At 36.3% G+C, this 22,591-nt stretch overlaps 1 protein-coding gene across 1 annotated transcript in view; it reads left to right on the plus strand.

The window, feature by feature from the left end:
- Positions 1 to 22,591, plus strand: part of LOC150089873 (uncharacterized) — a 228,103-nt gene that overhangs the window by 154,790 nt on the left and 50,722 nt on the right. Inside the window, exon 12 of the mRNA XM_090390118.1 lies at positions 14,321 to 14,561. Coding sequence (XP_090246244.1) covers positions 14,321 to 14,561 — 241 coding nt within the window. The remainder of the gene's footprint in view (positions 1 to 14,320; positions 14,562 to 22,591) is intronic.

A 22,591-nucleotide genomic window follows, 5' to 3' on the forward strand; every position in this document is an offset into this window, starting at 1 on the left:
TAATTAATTACTAAGAAACTGAAATATTTACAACACAGTATGTAAATTATTAATAAGAAATATTATGCGCTATACCTCTTAGATAATCAACAATATCACCACGTTCATCATATGCACTAACAAGCCTTTTAATTTGTTCATCACAATCACGATACTTCTTTTTTTTGTTGCCTGGATCACTTCCGCTTAAATATTGTTCAATGTGCATTTCGTTAATATTTTGTTCTTTTTTAATGCAATCCATAAATTTCCAAATGTTGGGATGGTAAGCAGTGACTTGTTCTTCAAGTTAAAAACATGCTACTTAAGCTAAAGGAATTAAGTAGGTACCTACCTAATTCCAATTTTGGAAAATAACAGGCAATTAAATTAAAGCACCTGGAATGGTATGTATTTCTAGGAAATGTATACCTAGCATATAACTTTCATTTTTAATTGCACTTAATTCTTAAATAACACCTATAGAAAAGCCTGATTTTCAATTTAAAATGACCAATAAATTTATATAAATTATATGTATTGCCTGGCGATAAAATATGCTAGCCATCATTTGTAGACTATAAATTGTTTATGCGATAAACTGACGCGGCGGTAAACTGCTAGCGATTAATTGCTGGCAGTGATTTGCGGGCGATAAACTTTCCTAGACTTAGTCTAGGAAAGTTTATCGGTGAAAGTTTAAGAAAATTTAAGTTTATAAACAATTTATAGCCTAAAAATGATGGCTAGCATACTTTATTGCCAGGCAATACATATAATTTATATAAATTTATTGGTCATTTTAAATTGAAAATCAGGCTTTTCTATAGGTGTTATTTAAGAATTAAGTGCAATTTAAAATGAAAGTTATATGCTAGGTATACATTTCCTAGAAATACATACATTTCAGGTGCTTTAATTTAATTGCCTGTTTTTTTCCAAAATTGAAATTAGGTAGGTACCTACTTAATTCCTTTAACTTAAGTAGCATGTTTTTAACTTGAGGAACAAGTCACTGCTTATCATGCCAACATTTGGAAATTTATTGATTGCATTAAAAAAGAACAAAGTATTAACGAAATGCGCATTGAGCAATATTTAAGTGGAAGTGATCCGGGCAACAAAAAAAAAATAAATATCGTGATTGTGATGAACGAATTAAAAGGCTTGTTAGTACATATGATGAACGGGGTGATATTGTTGATTATCTAAGAGGTATAGCGCATAATATTTCTTATTAATAATTTACATACTGTGTTGTAAATATTACAGTTTCTTAGTAATTAATTATCCCAACGTGACTGATTCTGAAGATTGCATAAACATTCATTTTGAATTTTTTCAGTGTACTATGACATACCTAATGTTATAATTAGTTTAGTTTAAAATTAACCAATTGTTATATTGTTCAAATAATGGATTTTTTGACTATTTTTGTGATACATGTAACTATTAAAATACATAATCTACCTATTAAATTACATATTTCCATGCATGTGTTTTTTTTTTATTTCCGTACTATTCCCTCACAGTTCATAGAATTCCAAAAATATGCTAATCATAGCTTAAGGCAGAAACTTAAATAAAAAATAACTTTTTATGATTTGACCAAACACATCTCATTGCTTCTAGATGGTAAAACGTGATAAACTGACGCGGCGGTAAATTGTTTATGTGATAAACTGACGTGGCGGTAAATTGCTGGTGATCAATTTTCCGGACCCCATAATTAATATTAATATACAGTAATAATCATATGTTTTAATACCTGTTTTGGAACCTTTCTATCTCCAGTTTTTTACTGTTAATGAAATAGTTGTAATAAAGTTGGTTTTTGTAATGCTAACCATTAATAAGGGCTAAGTATTAATGCCATATGTTCCCAACTATAAATAAGATTTAATTTAAAAAGTATAATTAAAAGAAAGTTACTTTTTTTGTGAAGCATGTACAGGATGTTTTGTAACACGTGGACTATACTTTCAGGATTGATTCAGAACCTGAGAATAATGAAAAAAAGTTTATAAAAATGTGTCTGATTCTAACAGTCATGGAGTTATGGCTGTTTTGATTTTAAAAAAAAAAATTGGCTATGGCTTTTAAGAAACAGCTATGAAGTTTTCAGTGGTAAAAAATAATAAATAAAAATAAACATATACATATCTGATAAAATGTTTATTCATGCTAGGTACATGTTTGCTTATTCTTATTTATTTTGCATTTTTTTATTATTATATTTTACTGAAAACTGCACAGTCATTTTTTATTCACTCTCAAACAGTAATAACCCCATAACCATTGAGAATTGATGACAGAAAAAAAGGCGTTTGATTCCAAATTTTGAAAACAATGAAATAAATTTGTATAAACTTTTTGCATTGTTTTCAGTTCATAAATTGATCCTGATTCATGAGACTGTGTCATGAAACACCCTGTATTTAAAATAATGGTGATTTTATTGAAATTCTTTGTCTGTATTTCCTTTTTACTGTCATAGAAATGTATATTAATGAGCACAGAAATAACTAAATAATTTATAATGAGCACAGAAATAACTAAATCACGGCTGTAATGAGCAAAAAGCAATAATGATTTTAATTTACACTTATTCCCATACAGTCGCTCACTATTATAATGATGTACTACCTGGAAATACCCTGCAAATTTTGGTAACTATGCAAACATTCTTAATTGTTCGGGTATTCGAAAAAATCTAATTCTTGGAATAGACAAAAATGAAAAAGGCGACTTAGCTTTTATGACCACCCTTATTGCATCGGATTAGCGGCCTTATGACCTTGTCCTTTTGAGGGCAGGGGTATACCGCTTGTCATATTACCCTGTTTACAGATTGTGTTGTATTCACCGAACCATAAATTCATTTATGGTTCGGTGAATACAACATACTTGTTGTATTCACCGAATACAACAAGTATGTATAATTTATTTATTTCGGGACTTCTAAGAATTTTGGAAATGGGACTTCTAAGAACTTTGTATGCAGATCACTTTACTATCATTTTAAAGAAAAATCAGTTAGAAACAAACCCTTCCTTTGGAAACAATGTCTGTTGACAAAAGAAAATGTCTCGCGATTCGCAAAAAAGTCAAAATTATTCTTGAATTAGAATGTGGTGCAAAAAATGTTGAAGTGTGTAAAAATTTTATTTGTCCTTCTCAACAGTAATGACATTATGGAAGAATAAACATGCTTACATATAGGCACTGGAAAAGAACATAAGTGAAAAAAAAAAAAAAAATTAGAATGTGCGAGGTTACAAACGCCGATGAAGCATTGCTTCAATGGATTGCTACATACAGAAGTGCTGGATTTTCAATAGACGGTCCAATCTTGAAGGCTCAAGCGAAAAAATTGCTAAACAATATGGACACAATGATTTTTTATGTAATAACGGTTGGCTGGATTGATTTAAAAACTGAATACATGCATATTAATACAAATAATATGTAGGTATATACTAATATTATTTTTTTTCTCTCTAATATTTCTTTTGTTTTTGAATCTATCATTTTATCAAGTTATTGAGAAATAAAAAAAAAATAGGAGGTAGATTTAATTCATCACTGATATTGTGAGTAATGGTTATAATGAGGAAATTTTGTTGGTCCCTTGATGCTTGTTATAACCAAGTTCGACTGTGTGTGGGTAAGTCAACATTATGCATGTTAAGAAAACAGCTGGAGCTTATAAACAGAGAAAGGGGAAAAACCTTGCTTAGCAACATGCTGAATGTAATTGTCATGATTTTTATAGTAATAAAACCTTTGCTCATTGGTAAAAGTATTCTGATTTGTAAGTTATATGCTTATACACTGGTGTGCAAAATTTAAGGACCAGTCAGGTTTTCACCTGTAGCTTCTCATAGGAGTGGCCTGAATATGAGAAAATCATACCAAAGGAACCTCATGAGATACAGAAATGATGAAGGAAAGAACACCAACACAACAACAGAAACAAAACTGTACAGAGGGACTTTATTCAAAAATGGCAACATAGCACTGGCTGCCATGATACAGATGCATCACTACCAAAGACTGAACAAAGGGAAGAGGTGGTCCTCAGTAGGAGATATGGCCACCCCTAATGTCAATGCAGGCTTTCCACTGCCTGTCCATACTTAGAACAATGTTGTTGATAAGTTCTTGCGGTAACATCGTCCATTCCTCTGTCAGCGCCATCATCAGCTAGTGAACATTTTCTGGTGGGTGTGGACGTGCTGCTAAACGTCTCCCCAGAGTGTCCCATATGTGTTCGATGGGAATGGGCAGGCCAATCCATACGAACAATGTCCTCACTTTCCAAAAGCATAACAGCTGCAGTGCAGGGTGTGGCTTGGTTTGTTTTGGTTTGGTTTTTTTTTTTTTTTAGGAGCATTAGCAACTAAGGCCATATTGCTCCGGAATATGCGGTGGTCATTCCTTGACCTTTCCGCATCCTCCATATTTGGTGGTGACGGGCTCGAACCCCGGTCTAATCAAGAAGCGTGTGGTACGCACTGCTGCTCCTTCCCACCTGGCTACGGAGACGCCCATGCAGGGTGTGGCATTATCATCCATAAGCACAAACTCGGGGCCAGTGGCACCTCGGAACAGACACACACAGGGATTACAGATTGTGTTGTATTCACTGAACCATAAATTTATTTCGGGACTTCTAAGAATTTTGGAAATGGGACTTCTAAGAACTTTGTATGCAGATCACTTTACTATCATTTTAAAGAAAAATCAGTTAGAAACAAACCCTTCCTTTGGAAACAATGTCTGTTGACAAAAGAAAATGTCTTGAGATTCGCAAAAAAGTCAAAATTATTCTTGAATTAGAATGTGGTGCAAAAAATGTTGAAGTGTGTAAAAACTTCAACTGAGATAATCCTTCCACGGGGAAGGATTATCTCAGTACAGTAGCATGCACTGGCTACAGTACCACCTTCCAGTATCTGGAGTTGTGTATGTCCATCCAAGATAACGCCTCCCCAGATGAGAACACCTCGACTGCCATATCGATCCCCTTTCAGTGATGTTTATGGGGTGATACCACGTGCCAACCTCTCGCCAGATTAGCTGATGTCCAGAATCGCTGTTGAGACTGAATCTATTCTCATCAGTAAAGAGTACCTTAAGTAAAGATTTTGTGGTTGTAACCTTTAGAAATAGTGGTGGTCCTTAAGTTTTGCACACCAGTGTATTTATATGTACACTTTCACCAGAAATAAAGACTGTTGTACTATGAAGGATCATATTTATTCTAATAATCTAACTTATCCTTGGAAAGAATTATTTCAATTCTTTGTACATGGAAAGAATTGGAATAATTCTTTCCATGTACAAATTATACACATTTTGTTCCAGAATGTGCCGAAATATTTACAAGGAAGGCACCTGGGGCGGATGGGATCTATCCAGTTATATTAAATGAGGCAGCAAAGGAAGTAAGCAAACCCTTAGCCATAATTATGAAAGCATCCTTGAAATCAGGGGAAGTCCCCATGGACTGGAGATGTGCAAATGTGTCCCCAATTCACAAAGCGGATCAAAGGGTGACATGAGTAATTACAGACCTGTTAGTTTGACTTTTGGTCCAGGAAAATAATAGAGTCACTGCTTAAAGAAGCACTGTAGAATCATCTAGACAAGACTGCAGTAATAATTCAGACACTGTATGGGTTTGTTAAGGGGAAGTCTTGTCTGACCAATTTGATTAGATACTATGATGTGGTCACAAAGGAACTGGTTACAAAAAATAATTTGATATCATAATCTTGGATCTTAGGAAAGCTTTTGATACTGTTGCACTTGGAAGACTACTGTTCAAATTAGAGCAGTATGGCATTAAGGTCAAATTTCTGATGTGGATAAAGGGATGGTTGACTGGAAGAAGGCAGAGAGTGGTAATCAGTGGACATTGCTCTTTGTGGATTAATGTTATTAGTGGAATCCCCCGTGGTTAAGTGTTGGAACCATTGTTGTTTTCTATATTTATTAATGATATTGATGAAGGTATATTAGGCTTAATGTCTAAGTTGCAGATGATATGAAGGTTGGTAGGGATGTTAATGACAGTAAGAATGGTACACTACTGCTACAGGATCTGGCGCCTCCGTAGCCAGGCGGGCAGGAGCAGCAGTGCGTAGCACACGCTTCTTGATTAGACCGGGGTTCGAGCCCGTGTCCACCAAATACGGAGGATGCGGAAAGGTCAGGAAATGACCACTGCATATCCCTGGAGCAATATATGGCCTTAGTTGCTAATGCTCCTAAAAACCAAATAACAAACAAACAAACTGCTACAGGATCTAGAAAAGTTGAGCCGATGGGCTGAGATGTGCAACTTAAGTTTAACATTGACAAATGTAAAGTACTGCATATGGGTAGTAGTAACTACAGAGTAACATACTAACTGTGCTGTGCTGTGCTACACTCAGGGTAGTGGAGAATGAAAAAGACCTGGGAGTAATTGTGCAGTCAGATATGAAGTTTTCTGAGCAGTGCAGACAGGCTGCAAGAGGTGCTCATTGGGTCTTGTCAATGATATATAGGAATTTTGCTAACAGGGATAAGGAGGTGATTATCTCCTTGTATAAGGCAATGGTCAAGCCACACCTTGAGCACTGCATATAGATCTGAAGGCATCATTTTAGGAAAGATGTAGAGCTGCTGAAATGAGTACAAAGAAGGGCAAAGAGATTAGTGAGTGGAACAAAGGATTGCTGTTACCAAGAAAGGTTTTAGTTCTGTAAATGGCAACATCTGGAGACTAGGCACCTGCAAGGTGATCTGATTGAGGTGTATAAGGCTATGAATGGTTTGAGCAAGCTCAACGCTTATGGGGGGGCTCTTCCTCTTGCTCAAATTCCGCACCTGAGGGGGCATAAATTCAAATTGAGGAAAGACAGTTGTAGAATAGATGTGTTGAAATTTGTTTTTAGACAGCAGGTGGTTGATTGGTGGAACAAACTCCCATCTTTTGATAGCTGAAATAAATTCAATGCTGAACTGGACAAACATTTGGAGTGAATGGATGGGTGAAACGGGAATGTTTTTTTTTCAGCTGATGCTATATAAGCTTTCTTCCTTGCATCATATGCTTCTTCTAATGCTAATGATAAAGGTTATCAGAAAGATGAGATAGTTCTTAAAGTTTTTTTAAAAAGCTTTGCGTGTATATATGTGACTATTTATCTTTAGTATATGCTGTTGATGTAATAAGATTTTGTTCTCTACTAAACCCAAGATATGCTTTTCTGATATGCAAGTGTTTACCTTATTTGCAATATATAATATCATCCCACAATACAATACACAATTTAATTAAACTGGGGCTAGTCTGGCTGTTATTCCACACCTGAATGCATAAGATAAATAGGAGAGAGTACTACTTCAATAATTATTCTTGTGCATTAGTTGTATTATTATTATTGTTGTTGTTGTTCATATTATTTCTCCCTTACTGGGGGGATCCACACCTTAAGGGGGGATTACTACCAAATACACAGGGTGGTTGTTATATCTGATGTTATTGTTGGTCAATCTCAGTTGGACAAGATTTTGCAACCCGTGAATGCTAAGTTTTTTTTTTTTTAATATTTAGCCATTTTATTGACTTAATTGTCATATTAAATTAATTTCTATAAGTAACTTTACAGTCCCAGTCAAGCTCTTTGGTATTTTGAATTTAGATAGACATTTTGAAAGTTAATACTTAGTGTCCGTGGATTTTACCATTCGTAACTTGCTGCTGTTGTTATAGTATATTAGATCGATACAGAATAGCGTAACATATATCCCCAAATTTGATAGCGTAAGGTTTAACGTAAAACTAGATAGCATAATACATTGTTAAATAAAAAACTAGATAGCGCAATTTCATTGTTAATTAAATTGTGCTTAAATGGAATCATGACCCAGACTAGAGCAGCAAAGCTAATGAGCCCAAATTAATGGGAGTACTGTGACTCAGGGGGAAACCAAAGGCGACATCCAATGCATCACAGTCTAAAAAAATGTGCTAAATGTGAAATATTTGTGGCCCTTTCTAGAACAGGACATGATCTAACGAAGGAGGATGTCTATGTGTGTGTGCTAGGTGCAGAGAGTGTGAAGAAATCAGGTGGCAACTCAGTGTTCAGATGGGTGTCTATGATTTGAAGTGTAGGATAGATGCCCTCAAATAAATTAATACGAGTGGCCCATCAAGCTCTCAGCTGCCCAACTCAATGCCAGAGCTCAGTCCTGTGCATCAGGCAACACAGTGGAAATCTTCAAGGCAGAATGTGCTGTTCCCACAGGAGCTAGATATTGTCGGCGACTCTATTATCAGGGAGACGGGGGGGAATATATTATGCAAAAAGGATAGGTGGAACAGGACCAGGGTATGTCTGACAGGGGCAAAGGTCGATGACATTGTAGAGCAGATATCATCTTATAAGGGCAGGAAAGGTGATATTGTTGTACACGTTGGCACTAATGACCTTAAGAGTAAGAGATCGGCAGATTTACTAAACGAGTACAGGTCAATGTTGAAAAACATTTGTGAGCAAGGGTTGAATTTGAAAGTGGCTGCAATTCTGCCCAGACACGGTAGGAGGGAGTATGTGATGAGAGCCTTGTCAATCAATTCAGCCCTGAAGAGAATGTGCAAGAGATTGTACAGGGCTGAGAAGTGCCAACTGAAGTTTAACATTGACAAATGCATAGTACTGAGTATTGGTAGCAGTAATCCAAGAGAAACGTACCAACTGTGTGATATTACACCCAGGGAGGTGGAGAATGAAAAAGACCTGGAGATAATTGTGCAGTCAGATATGAAGCTCTCTTAACAGTGCAGACAGGCTGCCAGAGCAGGTCATGGAGTTTTGTCCATGATCTATAGGAATTTTGCTAGCAGAGACAAGGAGGTGATTATCCCTTTGTATAAGGCAGTGGTCAAGCCACACCTTGAGTACTGTGTACAGGTCTGGAGACCTCATTTTAGGAAGGATGTAGAGTTGCTAGAATGAGTATAGAAAAGGGCAACAAGATTTGTAAGAGGAACAAAGTGGGTGCTCTTATCAAGAGAGGCTTAAGTTCTGTAAGTTACAGCATCTGGAGACTAGGCACCTTTGAGATGATCTGATTGAGGTGTATGAGGACTTGAATGGTTTGAGCAGGCGCACTGCTGATGGGATACTTCTGCTTGCTCAGATTAATAACATGAGGGGGGGGGGCATAGATTCAAATTGAGGAAAGACAGTTGCAGAATAAATGTATGAAAGTTTGCCTTTAGCCAGTAGGTTGTTAATTGCTGGAATAGACTTCCATCTGTTGTGGAAGTTGATAGCTTAAATAAATTTAAGGCTGAACTAGATAGACATTTGGAGTAACCGAATGGATGAAATGGGAAGTGGTGTTGTTTTTTTTTTTTTTTTTTTTGGCTGATGCTGATATAAGCTTGCTTTCTTGCATCATATGTCTCAACTAATGCTAATGCTTTCAGGGTTGCAACTTTCTGCAATTTCTTGTAGGTGTTCTCTGGGAGCCCTATTGCTGCTAAGCTGTTATGTAGTCTTTGGCACCATACCAGTGGTTGACATGATGATTAGGATGGTTGTTACTTGTTGCATATGTTACATCTCTTTGGTCTCCTGTCTTATGTTCGTGTACTTCCTGATTTTTTTCTCGTGTGTTTTCTGAAGGTTGCCAGTGTTGGGCACTGCTGTGTCAATCAGATAGGTATCTTTTTCCTTGTTGTCGACAAGGGTTGTGTCCAGTGTATTATCCTGTTTAAAAGTGTACTCAGTCTGCGTGATCACCTTGCGTCCTGCGGTGATGTGTCGGATCATTTCTGTGGCCAGGTGGCATCGTTTGCATATGTCATTTGATGCTCCAGGCTCCTTTGCGATGTATTTTCTGTAGTTTCTGGTGTTGATTACTTGGTCTTTGATGGCGAGCATGAATCCTTCAGTCTCGGGGAAGAACTTATGAGCCATGCATTGGAAGCCATTTTATCTATGTGATCTTGATGGAAGTAATTGTAGTGTCTGCCATGGGTGTCTTCTTTGCTCGTCTTTCTAGCATTGTTTGTGCCATCTGGGCAGGAGAGGACACCTTGCCTAGTTTAAGTGGGGTATGCTGCTTGTCTAACTTCCTTATGGCCCAGTAGAGTGTTCCTGCTTTTTTCTGGAAGTAATCCTTCAGGTTAGCTGTCGCTGTTTTCTGTTGCTCAATGAGGTCCATCAGGCCCTTCCTCCCTCTTACCGAGCTATTGTCAGTCTCTCCATGGCTGGCTTCAGGTGGTGTTGGCGGCTCTTGGTCATTGTCCTTGTCTTCCTCATGATATCCTCCAGCTCATGTTAGTCCAATCTATTATCCCGAAGGAGTATGTTAGCACTTTGACTCCTTAGGTGTTTATGGCTTTAACTGTGTTCCCTCCATTCAGCTTTGGTTTTAGCATGCTTCTAAGTCTCTGGTAGTATTTTTCAGTCAGGCAGGCCTTGATTTTCTTGTGTTGTAACTGCTGAGCCTGTATCATCCGCTGGTATTTGTAGGTCTCTCCCTCTGTCGTGGCTTTGATCTCTTTACCAGTCTGCTGTTCATAGTTTCAGCTGACTAATTTCCCCTGATACAATCTGTAGATCTTGCATTTGTCTAGACTATATTCCATCCTGATATCATTCCTGAATTCTTCAGTAGAGCTTGATGTCATCCATGTACATCAGGTGGATGAGGGTGCAGGTTTTTCCTTCCTTCTTTGATTTTATATCCATACTTGCTGTTGTTGAGCATGGTGGATAGCGGGTTGAGTGCTAGACAGAACAACAGTGGGCTCAGGGCATCTCCTTGAAAGATTCCTCTTCTGTTGGGGATCAGTGTGGTTGTGACCTTCTCGACATTAATGGTGGTACTCCATTTCACCATTGTTGCTTCCAGGACGTTTGTCACTGTTGGATTGACTTTGTAGATCTTCAGTGCCTCTATTAGCCAGCTATTAGGCACGGAGTCGAAGGCCTTGCAGTAATCGATGTAGGCCATGTACAGGTTGTGCCACTTCTTGTAGGCTTGCTCTATAACTGCAGCATCTATGGTTAATTGCTCCTTGCATCCTTTACTCATTCAATTGCATTCTTTCTGCTGTTCAGACGTTATGTTCTAGCTCTCCAAGTAGTCTGATATCTTCTTGGTTATGCAGCTGGTCAGGATCTTGTACATCGTTGGTAGACAGGTGATTGGCCTGTATTTTGCCAGGTTTCTAGTATCTTGGGTTTTAGGCTTCAGGTATATGATTCCTTGAGTTAGAAACTTTGGGATTGTCTCTGGGTGCCTTATCATTTGGGGGAACTGCTTTGCTAGGTGTTTGTGTGTGTAAGTGAGTTTCTTGTACTAGTGGTTGTGGACATTATCTATTCCTTGGGGTCACCAGATGTGGCAGTTCCTGATTGGCCATTTTACTTCTTCCTAAATCTCCCACTCTTCCATGTACATCAGGTGGGTGAGGGTGTAGGTTTTTCCTTCCTTCTTTGAGGTTATATCCATACTTACTGCTGTTGAGCATGGTGGATAGCGGATTGAGTGCTAGACAGAAGTTGTATGAGGTGAGTGCTAGACAGAAGTCATCTGTTGTACATCCTTGGTTTTCTTCCATTCTAGCACTATCCAGGGGGCTTGGCTATTATGTCTTACTTCATTGCTCGATATGTTGCCCCAGAGCTCCTCGATCATCTTCTGCTTGGGTGGTCCGTTTCCATCTTTCCTATCTCCTCCTAGACTCCTGTAACGCTCTTTGGTCCTCATAAAAAATTTGGTTGTTTATTTTCCTCTCGGAGCTCTTCTTGTATCGCCATAGCCTCTTGCTGAGTGCGAGGAGGTTCTACTTCAGTGTGTCCAAGTATTCCTCTACTCTTTGATTGTTGGTCTCATGTTTGCTGCAGATGCTGTCTTTCTTTCTCTTCTTTTCCAACCAATTTCTTTCTCCTATTGCTCTGTTGGTACTGGGTCAATTGGCCTGTCTTGACTTGTAATTCTTCTGTCTTCTGCTGAAGTCTTCTTTCCTATGCTGGTGGTTCATTCTTTTTTTAGTTACTCTGCTGCTGATCTCTCATTTCTCTTCTATTAATCCTACTAGGAAATAAACTCATACACCGGCCATTGAACAAAATTTTTACTGTAACTAAAATTTTTACAAATAGTATAAAAACAAATTATTTACAATAAACTAATAATTGTATATTGCGGAATACTAAAAACTGTAATAAAAATCGTTTACCATAAAATAAGCTAAAATATAAAATTAAAAGCGCTAAAAACCTGGAGTTTTCGAGAGCGTCAGCTCTCTTCTTCAACAGTAATATGACTTTCTGCAACATCTCCTTAAATAGCAGATTCATGGTACCTCCACACGTGGTATTTCTCCACATGGTTCAATCAGCACGTGGCCAGAACCGGAAGCGGAAATGTCTCGGATACGTGGCAAATATTAATCCTAGTTGCTGCTGTGGCAGCACAGTATATGACTGTGTAGATGGCCTCAGTGTTGCACTATTGTTGTCGAGGTAACGTGGTATTATTTGGTGATTGAAGTGGTCTGTGACTCTCCACAGAATTTATTTAAACTATTAGGCCTCTGCTTCAGTATCACATGGATCTTTGTGGGGTCCATTCCTTCAAATTCTGCTAGGGCCTTCTTCCACTCATCTCTTTCCACTTCAGCTGCTCTGGGTTGTATTTCTTCTTGCTCTTTCTCCTCTGGTTCCATGTTGTCCATATTCATTGTACTTTGTAGTTGATCGCTCACAGCCTGCTTGATTTTTTCCAAGATTGCAGGAGCTATCAGGTTCTTTGTGACGATTGTCCTTCTCTGGTCTGCTATTCGCTGTTCAGTGTCCTGAATAGCCAGGCATCGTTCCACCCACTTGGTATGTAGTCTCAACCTATACATTATCAAATCAATCTCTAGCTTGGTTATGATTATTATTTCTCTTCGACATCATCCATCTATGGAGGTGGACCTGTTTAGCTCCAGCTTATGTTTAGTGGTTCTGCTAGTTTTTGGGAGTGACCCCAGATTGTGTGACTATCTACCTTAGCCATCACTCCAACCTTGGGGAAGGTACATCCGCTGGAGCAACTTTTGAGATGTTTATTTTATGATTATTTATTTTTCATTTTATTATTATTATAATTTATTACTATTATTATACCAATCTCCCAGTGTGTTGGAGCTGCATTCACTTCTGCCAAGGCGGGACTTGAACCTGGGTCCATCAGACATAGTCCAGTGTCATAACCACTGGGCCATCGTGCCATTTATTATTATTATTAGTAGTAGCAGTAGTAGTAGTAGTAGCAGAAGAGGCATGTGATGCAAGAAAGCAAGCATATGAGCTTGTGTAGCAACAGCCAAAAAAAAAAACATTTCACACATCCATTCCCTCTACTAAAAGTTTGTCCAGTTCCTCCTTGAATTTATTTAAACTATCAACTTCCACAATGACAGTTGGAAGTTTGTTCCAGCATTCAACTACCCACTGGCTAATGGCAAATTTCCACACATCTATTCTACAATTGTGTTTCCTCAATTTGAATTTTGTCCCTCCCCCTGGTTCGTAATCTGAGCAAGAGGAAGAATCCCATCAGAATTGATCCAGTTCAATCCATTCAAGGCCTTATACCTCATTCAATTCACCTCATAGGTGCCTAGTCTCCAGATGATGCAAGGAAGCAAGCTTAACGGTATCATCCAAAATAAAAAAATCCAAAAAAAAAGAAAGAAATTCACAACACTACCCAACTCATCTGTCCATCCCATCTAGTTGTATTAATTAAGGCACAAAGTTGACAGTTGTCTGTAGAATATTTTTGAATAAATGTAATAGTTTTTCTATGCAAAAACTATCTGTCTATTTTCACTTGACCTTTCCAACTTATAGAAGCATACACATTTAGAGATATTTATTATTTTGAAAAAATTCTTTGTACAGTCCTTCTGCCACACAAATGAACTCAAGGTCATGCCATACACAGTGTATTTAAAAAGTAAAGGGATTAATGAAATAGAGAAAAAGAGGATGAATGCAGATATATTTATATTATAGACCAAGGATGAAATGAGATCAGAATTGATTCTTTATATTATTTTGTTATACATTTATATGATTATTTTGTTTAAAATTAAAAAAAAAAAATCAAAATAACCCAATTACTCCTTTCTCCTAATATATACTGCATCTGGCGGTAACCTTCAGTTTATTCTTCTGCAGCTGTGACTGCAGTGTGTATAATTTAATTATTGTGGTTTTTTTGTTTTATTAATTTGACAGTTTTAAAATATATACTTCTTTATTTGCAGCATATGAGCGTGCAGGTCATACTCGTCCAGCTTTGACAGCCCATACATTCCAGCCATTTGGACAAGAATTATTACAGGGAAACAGTGGAACCTGTGATAGTGCAGATACTTTAATGTCCACCTCAGAGGAAGACATCTTATATGGACAGTTTCTTAGAGAGAGAATTATAAAAAATGGTGGAAAGAGTGATGAAGATTCACCTAATATTCCTATACATACAATTCCCCCTGTACCTGAAAGGTAATTTCTTTGTTATTCTTTAATTGCAGTATTGATTCAAAAATATGGATAATTAACAAATTTCACCTAAAAACTGTAAATAAATATTAATGATATTTATTGCAGTAATTCAGGGTACTAAGTTTAAGTTTAATTATGCTGAAGCATCAAATAAACCTAGCTAACATCAAAAGATGTTATGTACTGAGAACAGCAAAATCAGTAAAATGACTATTAAGGTTACTGAATTTTCCCATAAAAGGGAAGCTTTCTTTCACCTCAAAAGTTCTCCTGCCACTCTAAGTTTTGAAGCAACCCTTGCTAGTGCATCTTCATTAAATGGCTGAAAAGATCCTTCTCATTTCTGAAATTGTGCAACCTGCTAACAGAACTTCTCATAATAGGCATTGTAAATTATAAGTAGAAATTAATTTAGTTGAGTCCAGGATTAACAAAGTCATACCAGAAGTCAGTGTAGCATTAATTATATATGGAATATATAATTATATATGGGAATATATAATTAATATTAGATTCTAGAGGACTCTTTCTCCTGAAAAATTAATGTCGCATTGATCCCTGGTCTACCTGTGTTGGCTCTAAACTTAACCATTTACCAGGCATGTTAAAAGTATAACATTAGTAGACATAATGGTGGACTTTTTCTACCATTGTTATGCTTGGACTAAAGATTGGGGTGCCACCTATATTTTCAATATATTATGAACACAACTATGTAAAATCTATTTTTTTATATTGAAAACATATATGTTTAATTTATTTTTTAATTAATTCCCCTCCTCAACAGGCTTGGTATGTGCTTTTCATAACATGTTTTTAATGCCCTCATTTGGGCATTTAAAACACATTACAGAAAGCACACATTTTAAAACTTATCACCTTCCCTGCCAGCGAGCAAAACTTCAAAGAAAATAAAATCAAAAACTGATATGCCTCAGTAACTGAGACATAAACACCTCTAATGCTGATAAGGGTTTGTTTGCTTGTTTCAGATCAAAGGTTATGCTAGCTCTTGTCTTTTATTGAATGCTACAGATGCTGCTAATTTTAAATTATTGCTTTGGAGAACTTGATAATAATATGCAAGAATAATGAAAACTCTACACAAAGCCTAATGAAAACTCTACTTTTTTTTATTTTTTATGACTAAACTTCTATAAGTAAAATGAATAAAGAATTAGTAATATACTGATTGAAGGTTAAACCAGGAATGAAAGTATACTAAAATTCACGTTGACATCACTTTAATAGATATTTTCATTTTAAAATTTAAGTCACTTTAGTGGATATTCACCACCAGCGTGCCTGTCAAAGGGTTAAGTATTTTGCTGATAAACTTTATGAAACTTTAAAACTACTTATCACTGAATAATTTCATATCATATTATAAGAAGAAATAATTCATATTTTGTATATTTTACCTTTCAAACACATTTTCTATTCCATTTTTAAGAAATATTTCTCTCCTTGCAGCAGGATAAATTTGATATTTTTGTCGTATTTGCATGTAAAACAACTGTTGTTTATACATAACACTTAAATAACAATATCCATTTATTTACAAAAACAGTTTAACAATTAAAGTGCATTAAGACAATATTTGCATCTTGCACAGCTGAGACAAGAAGAGCCTTATAAACATAAAAGTAAATGTAATCATGTGTGTGGAGGTATAGCCACAAAAGCAATTTCTGTAATTACAAATACTATAATTAACATGCATAAATTCAATTAAAACATAAAGCTTAAGCAAAATAATTTTATACAGTTGTTACAAAATATGTTCCAAACTGCAATGCCTCCTTTTTCACAAGTAATGCAATGGCATCTGGTACAATAGGAAAGTGAGAATCAATGAATGAGAGATTCTTGCAGGCTGATGTTTCAGCAGCGGTAATTTCAGGATGTACATCATGCATCCTGTACCTACAGAATGTTGACGAGTCCAGATGCAATTTCCTTGAACACTTGCAGGCATTATGAAGCTTTCACAAAAGTCTTCTTGCCATCGGGATTCAATAGGACAACAATGAACAATGTACCTACATCACTTGCACCTATAATTGACCAAACGAGACTTGTCAAAGAAGAGAAAATTATAGACTATTAATGTCAGTTTGATAGAAAATGGGAGACATTAAGTAAGCCAAAAGATTTGATAAATGCATTGTTGTTCATTCAAAAAGTCAAAATATTTGTGCAAAAAGTGTGGACAGAATAATTTTTGGTAATTTATTTACATTGTTAACAAATTCTGCCTTGTGTTTTTACTTTGTATAGATTTTTGAATAGAAGCAATGAAATTTCTTGCTAAAACAATAGTGCTTATAAATTTTACTAGTAAATGACCTAAAAATTTTATTATTTTATTTTTTTTTTATTATAGTTTCTTCATAATCAATAGACCAATATTTACATAAAATATTTACAAAAATTGCAGCTCCCAAATTAAAATTATGAAAAATGGTTTTGAATGTATTAACCTCACCCTATCAACCATATAAAAGTTTTGTAATTCTATAAATGCCAGGTTGAAGGATTTCAACACTATGCCTAACATACAGTACTGAATCTAAATATTCAAAACAGTGCTTTAGGCAGAAGTTGATTCTTTAAAATAATTTTGACCCCTTTTTGTATATAGCTCATAGAAAACATGATGATTTGATTTAAAATTATTTTACAAGAAATTAAAAATTCTGAATGCACTTTTTTTTTCAGTACCTTCATTGTTTAGAAATTTCTTGATGCATCATATTCTGTGATCAGAGTGTGCCATTTCAGATGGTACTAGGTGTGACATTTTTTTATGTATTTTGTCTGTGTACAATCATCTTGTGTTTACATTAATTTGATAATTTTTTTACATTAATAACAAATTTAACATAACTAATATCAATCAAACAAATATTAGCATTTAAATTAGTATTAGTAGAGGCATATGATGCAAGAAAGCAAGCTTATACAGCATCAGCCAAAAAAAAAAAAAAACTTCCCATTTCACCCAACCATTTGCTCCAAACATTTGTCCAGTTCTTCCTTGAATTTATTTAAGCTATCAACTTCCACAATGAGAGATGGGAGTTTGTTCCAGTATTAAACCACATGCTGGCTAAAGGCAAATTTCCACACATTTATTCTACAACTGTCTTTCCCCAACTTTAGGCAAAAGATATATCAAATATAACAATAAGAAAAAAAAAATTTTTCTTATTTATACTCCAGCACAACCACCAGGTCAGTGGAGTTTACGATAAATCATCAATACAAACTTTAATTGTATTTAGCAGTCACAGGCTTGAACCCCGGTCCACTCAAAGAGCGCATGCTACTGCACTCTCACTCCTGACCACTCGGCTATGTCAAACTCTGTATTAAAGTAAGGATCCAGGATTCCAAGTTTACCAAAGGAGTTTCCTACTGACACATTCTTTGTACTGTTGTTGCTATGATGTCAGTGAGTTGTCCATTTTCCCCTCAGTTTTTGCTATGCTCACAAAAACAAAAATCTTGAAACTGTTACATCATTTTTATTTCTAATTTGTATTTGATAGAAGATGTGCTAACTTGACAATGGAATATTTCTCAAAACTAACAAATGCCATTTATTGCAGTTGACTGTGCCTATATTATACTATTGATGGAGCTGATTGAGTGAAAATGCTTGAGTGATATGCCATCATATCAGAGTATAGTTTATTAAAAAAAATTTCTGTATAATTTTTGTAGGGTTGAATATACGTTCTATTGTAAATATCATGTGGCAATTTGGTCAGAATTACTTGAGTCAAATAATTGAGTAATGCAAATTAAAGATTAAAGGAAATGATGAGCAATTTTTTTTTTTTTTTTTTAAACCAGTAGGATTAAACATGACATATTATTGACTGAAAGCTGTTTTAAAATAAGAGTAAACAAAATAAAGAAATAGTCACAAGAAAGTACTTGCATTCTTTATGTAAGTTTGAAAATTTACTTTTACTTTTAAATTTAAATTTACTTTTTAAAAATTAAAATTACTTTTAATTTTAAATTTACTTTTTAAAAATTATGAAAAATAGTATTTTCTTATCTTCTTTGTGTATTTTTTTTTGACTGATATAATTTGAATTACTTAGTAAATGGCCTTAATGCTCTCAACAGAACAAACTTTATCATTATCATAAGTTTCCTTGTGGAATACTATTTTTAAAGAAATAGGATTACCAACAGGTAAATCTCATTTGAGATTAGCTGAATAGTAGGTGATTGTCATTAGAAATAGTGACAGATCTCTGACAAAACATTGGAAGTGAAATTGTTTGATGCAAGCTGCTATGCAATATGTAAAGTTAAGAAATAGCTAATGCTGTTGTTTTGGCCCTTTATTTAAAGAAATCCAATTTGTAGTAATTGAAATTTCTTGTGCTGTTTGCATTATGGCTGTATTGCATTTACTGGGTAGAACCCTGTCAACTGCAAAAACAATAAAAGAGATATATTTTATGCGAATTTTTTTTTAATAATTTTACCAAAATGCAAAAGTCAGAACACATATTTCTTCTGTATTTTACCATATTTAGTTAACTTACACAAGAGAAAAGTAAGGAATTTCTCATATACAGAAAAAGGGTGATACCATTGTAGCTGAAGGAATCGCTAAGCAGAAAGTGACATTATGCGGGGTGGGATGCTGCTGTGAAGTGTTGCTGCATATTTTGAATGCAGATTATAAGTGCCTTTTTTTATGTTATGTAGCTTGTAGACTTCTGATATGAGTTGTATTGATTAATAACTGTATGTTTTGTATAAGTATTGCAGTAGTCACTGATTGAAAATTTTCCATCACTATTGTTTATCAATAAAATCTGCACAATCTAAAATGGGAACTTATGGTTTAAGTGTCATGTAATTAACTAACTCAATCTAAGATTAAGTATCTCTAAAGCAGATCTTGTGCTATTAAAATAAAGATTTACGTTTATAATAAAACAGTATATTATGTTTCATTTATGTATTTATAGAGGGTGAATAAAAAAGGTCTGCTCAATTTTATGTGAATTTTAATTTAGAAAACATGAAAAAACAGTGACATTTAACCAGCATGATAAAGTAAATATACATTAGGTTGTCATAATTACATAACATTTTAACTTAATATTATCTTAACAGACTATTATTATAAATATACTATTAATTAATCATAGTGTTCAAACTGTATCCTTTTAAATTGGAAGGACTTTAAGTTTGCACATACACTTTAACAAACCTTTTGACACATTTTGATATCAATTGTAGCAAATTGATCTCAATTTCTTTCAGTTCTTGCAGAGTTTTGGGTTTCATTAAAAAGGCATCTGTGATCAGGAAATCTATACATAATTGATGCCACCAACTCTGACCAATTATAACTTCATAAAAATAAATGAAATAAAATACAAATAAAATAAATAAGTAAAATCGACTGTAAAGTATAGATTAAAATCGTTAAACTTGTACTACTATAAAACTGAATAAAATTATAAATAAAATAAAATAAATAAGTAAAATTTATTTTACTTATTTATTTTATTTTAAACTGTAAAGTATAGATTAAAATTATCAAACCCGTACTACTATAAAACTGAAGCTTTCGGCAGCATCTGCTGCCTTCCTCAACATAAGTAGTGCTGCATCAACAATTCATTATAAAGCACTAAGCCTTCCCAGCAGACCCAGGATGTACTATGGTACCTGCACATACTCTGTTTCCCATATGTTAGCACCGGAAGTGGCACGGAGCTGTACAACCTTAAAATGTTCATCCCTATTCAGGCTAAGATCACCCAAGGAACAAATCCGTAGGTTCTCCAGCCACATCCGGTTCCAGAAACCCTCTGCCTTATCTGTAATTACAGCTCCTTCGGCTGTTATACCCTGTCTGGTTTCCCAGGCATGTTCCGCCACGACCGACCCCGAGACATTAGCCAACGTAAGCACCCTACTATGCTCCCCTAGTCTATCGCGTAATCTGCGCTTAGTCTCACCTATGTAACATCCCCCCCCACAATGCAAGCACTGAATTTTATAGACAACCCCACTGTTGTCAACTCCCACAACAGGGTCTTTAATCGCTGCCATCACTGTGTGTAGCTTCTGACCCGGAAGCTGCACATAACGTAATTGGTATGAGCGTAAAATGCGAGCTATTGGCTGCAACAAGCCCGGATAGTAGGAAATGTACGTGGTGGAGCCAGGTGCCCCTCCTCCCTCCGAGTACCATGTCCACAACAACTTTCAATCAGGTTCCGGGGGTATCCACATCTCATAAGGTCAGCCGTGACCTGCTTGATTTCTTCCTCCCTATCCTCTGAGAAAGAGCAGTGTGACCAAGCCCTGCTCATTAAAGCCCTAACCACACTCTTCTTATGACCTCCAGTCTGGGCATAATCAAAATGAGTATACTGGGGCCCGACACATCTCCTTCCTAAACACTCTTGTTTTTAATTGTCGGCCAACCCTGTAAACCCAAACATCCAAAAATGGCAGAGCACCCTCCCCGCTCAACCTCGGAGGTAAACTTTTTAAAGGGGGAGCCACTATTAAGCCAATTGAGAACTTCTGGCCCACATCCCCTATGTAGTATAGCGAACGTATCGTCCACATACCTCTTACATGCCCGCAGGGGTAGTGGACCAGAGGAACTCAACATCCTATCCTCAAATTCTTCCATTGCTAAATTAGCAATGACTGCGTTAATAGGTGAACCCATAGCCACACCCCAGTTCTGCTATTATATCACACCTGCAAATACCATAGTGGTGCCGGACAAACACAAGCTAACACCTTCACATATGTCCTGTGCACTCAAATTCATCCTCTCTCTCAAAGTATTATCTCCCTCCAAGACTGTTCGAACACAGTTCAAAGCATGATCCACTGGAATGCACATGAATAACAACACCATGTCAAATGATATCAAAATTCCTTCTTCTTCAATGTTCTGGTCCTGGTCAAACCATATAAATTCCTGACTATTCCTCACTGTCCAGCCAGTCCGGCCCAAAACAGGAGAAATCAAACCTGCCAAGAATCTGGAAAGGGCATGCATTGGGCTGCCCACAAACGATACAGTCGGCCTCAATGGTACACTTACCTTATGCACTTTAGGTAAACCATAGAATCTGGGTAATTTGTTACCCGACGCATGCAACCTCCAAAAACTTCCTCCGATATCTTGCCTGCCTTGTACCACTTTATTGGTCTGTTGTTCCACTCCCACCAAAGGATTCCTACTCACCACTTTATAAGTGGACATATCATTCAATAAATCAGGGACCTTCCCCGACAGTATTCCATGTCTAACACCACCATCGATCTACCTTTGTCCACTGGCAACACCGTGATACTCTCATCCCGCTGTAGCTCTCGCAACACCCTCCTCTGTGCCGATGTTAAATTAGGCGATATCCTACATGCCCGGCCTAGAACACACACCGTTTTCATCCGGATCTCATTGGCAGTGGTTTCAGGCAGATCTATATAGCCCTCTCCACCCCCATAGCTACCTCTGCAAGGGGAATCCTGTCAGGAACCAAGACTTAAAACCTCCTTCTGTACCCCCATCAATATCTTGCGACTAAGATTATGAATAAAGTCACCTTGATTCATCAATCTACCTTCCCCCGCCTCTTCCCTGAGTCTATTAAACTTATTAACCTGCCTCTGTCTGTACGTATCAGCAACCCACGTTGCTTTAACCACCACCATCTTATGTATCCATACTCAATGCACCAACTCTAAATTGTTATTGAGGTATGTCCTAAATACCTCTATACACCTCCTCGTGTTTATCATATCCCTGTTTAGCTTGCCAATCCATATGTTTACCACCTTCTTTTGATATATCACCACAGCACATGTCGATCTTGGAACCTGAGATTTGCGCATTGCTATAAAGCTGCTGGTCTGATACTGCACGGTTTTAGGACAAAACTGCCATTTCAGGATCCAAGATTGACACGTTCTGAGGCCATTTGTATCATTTGTTGTAGGCAGCCTGACGCATGCCC

Source organism: Mastigoproctus giganteus, chromosome 2 (genome assembly GCF_048544385.1).
Source record: "Mastigoproctus giganteus isolate SK-2022 chromosome 2, ASM4854438v1, whole genome shotgun sequence".
Classification (NCBI taxonomy): Eukaryota; Metazoa; Arthropoda; class Arachnida; order Uropygi; family Thelyphonidae; genus Mastigoproctus; species Mastigoproctus giganteus.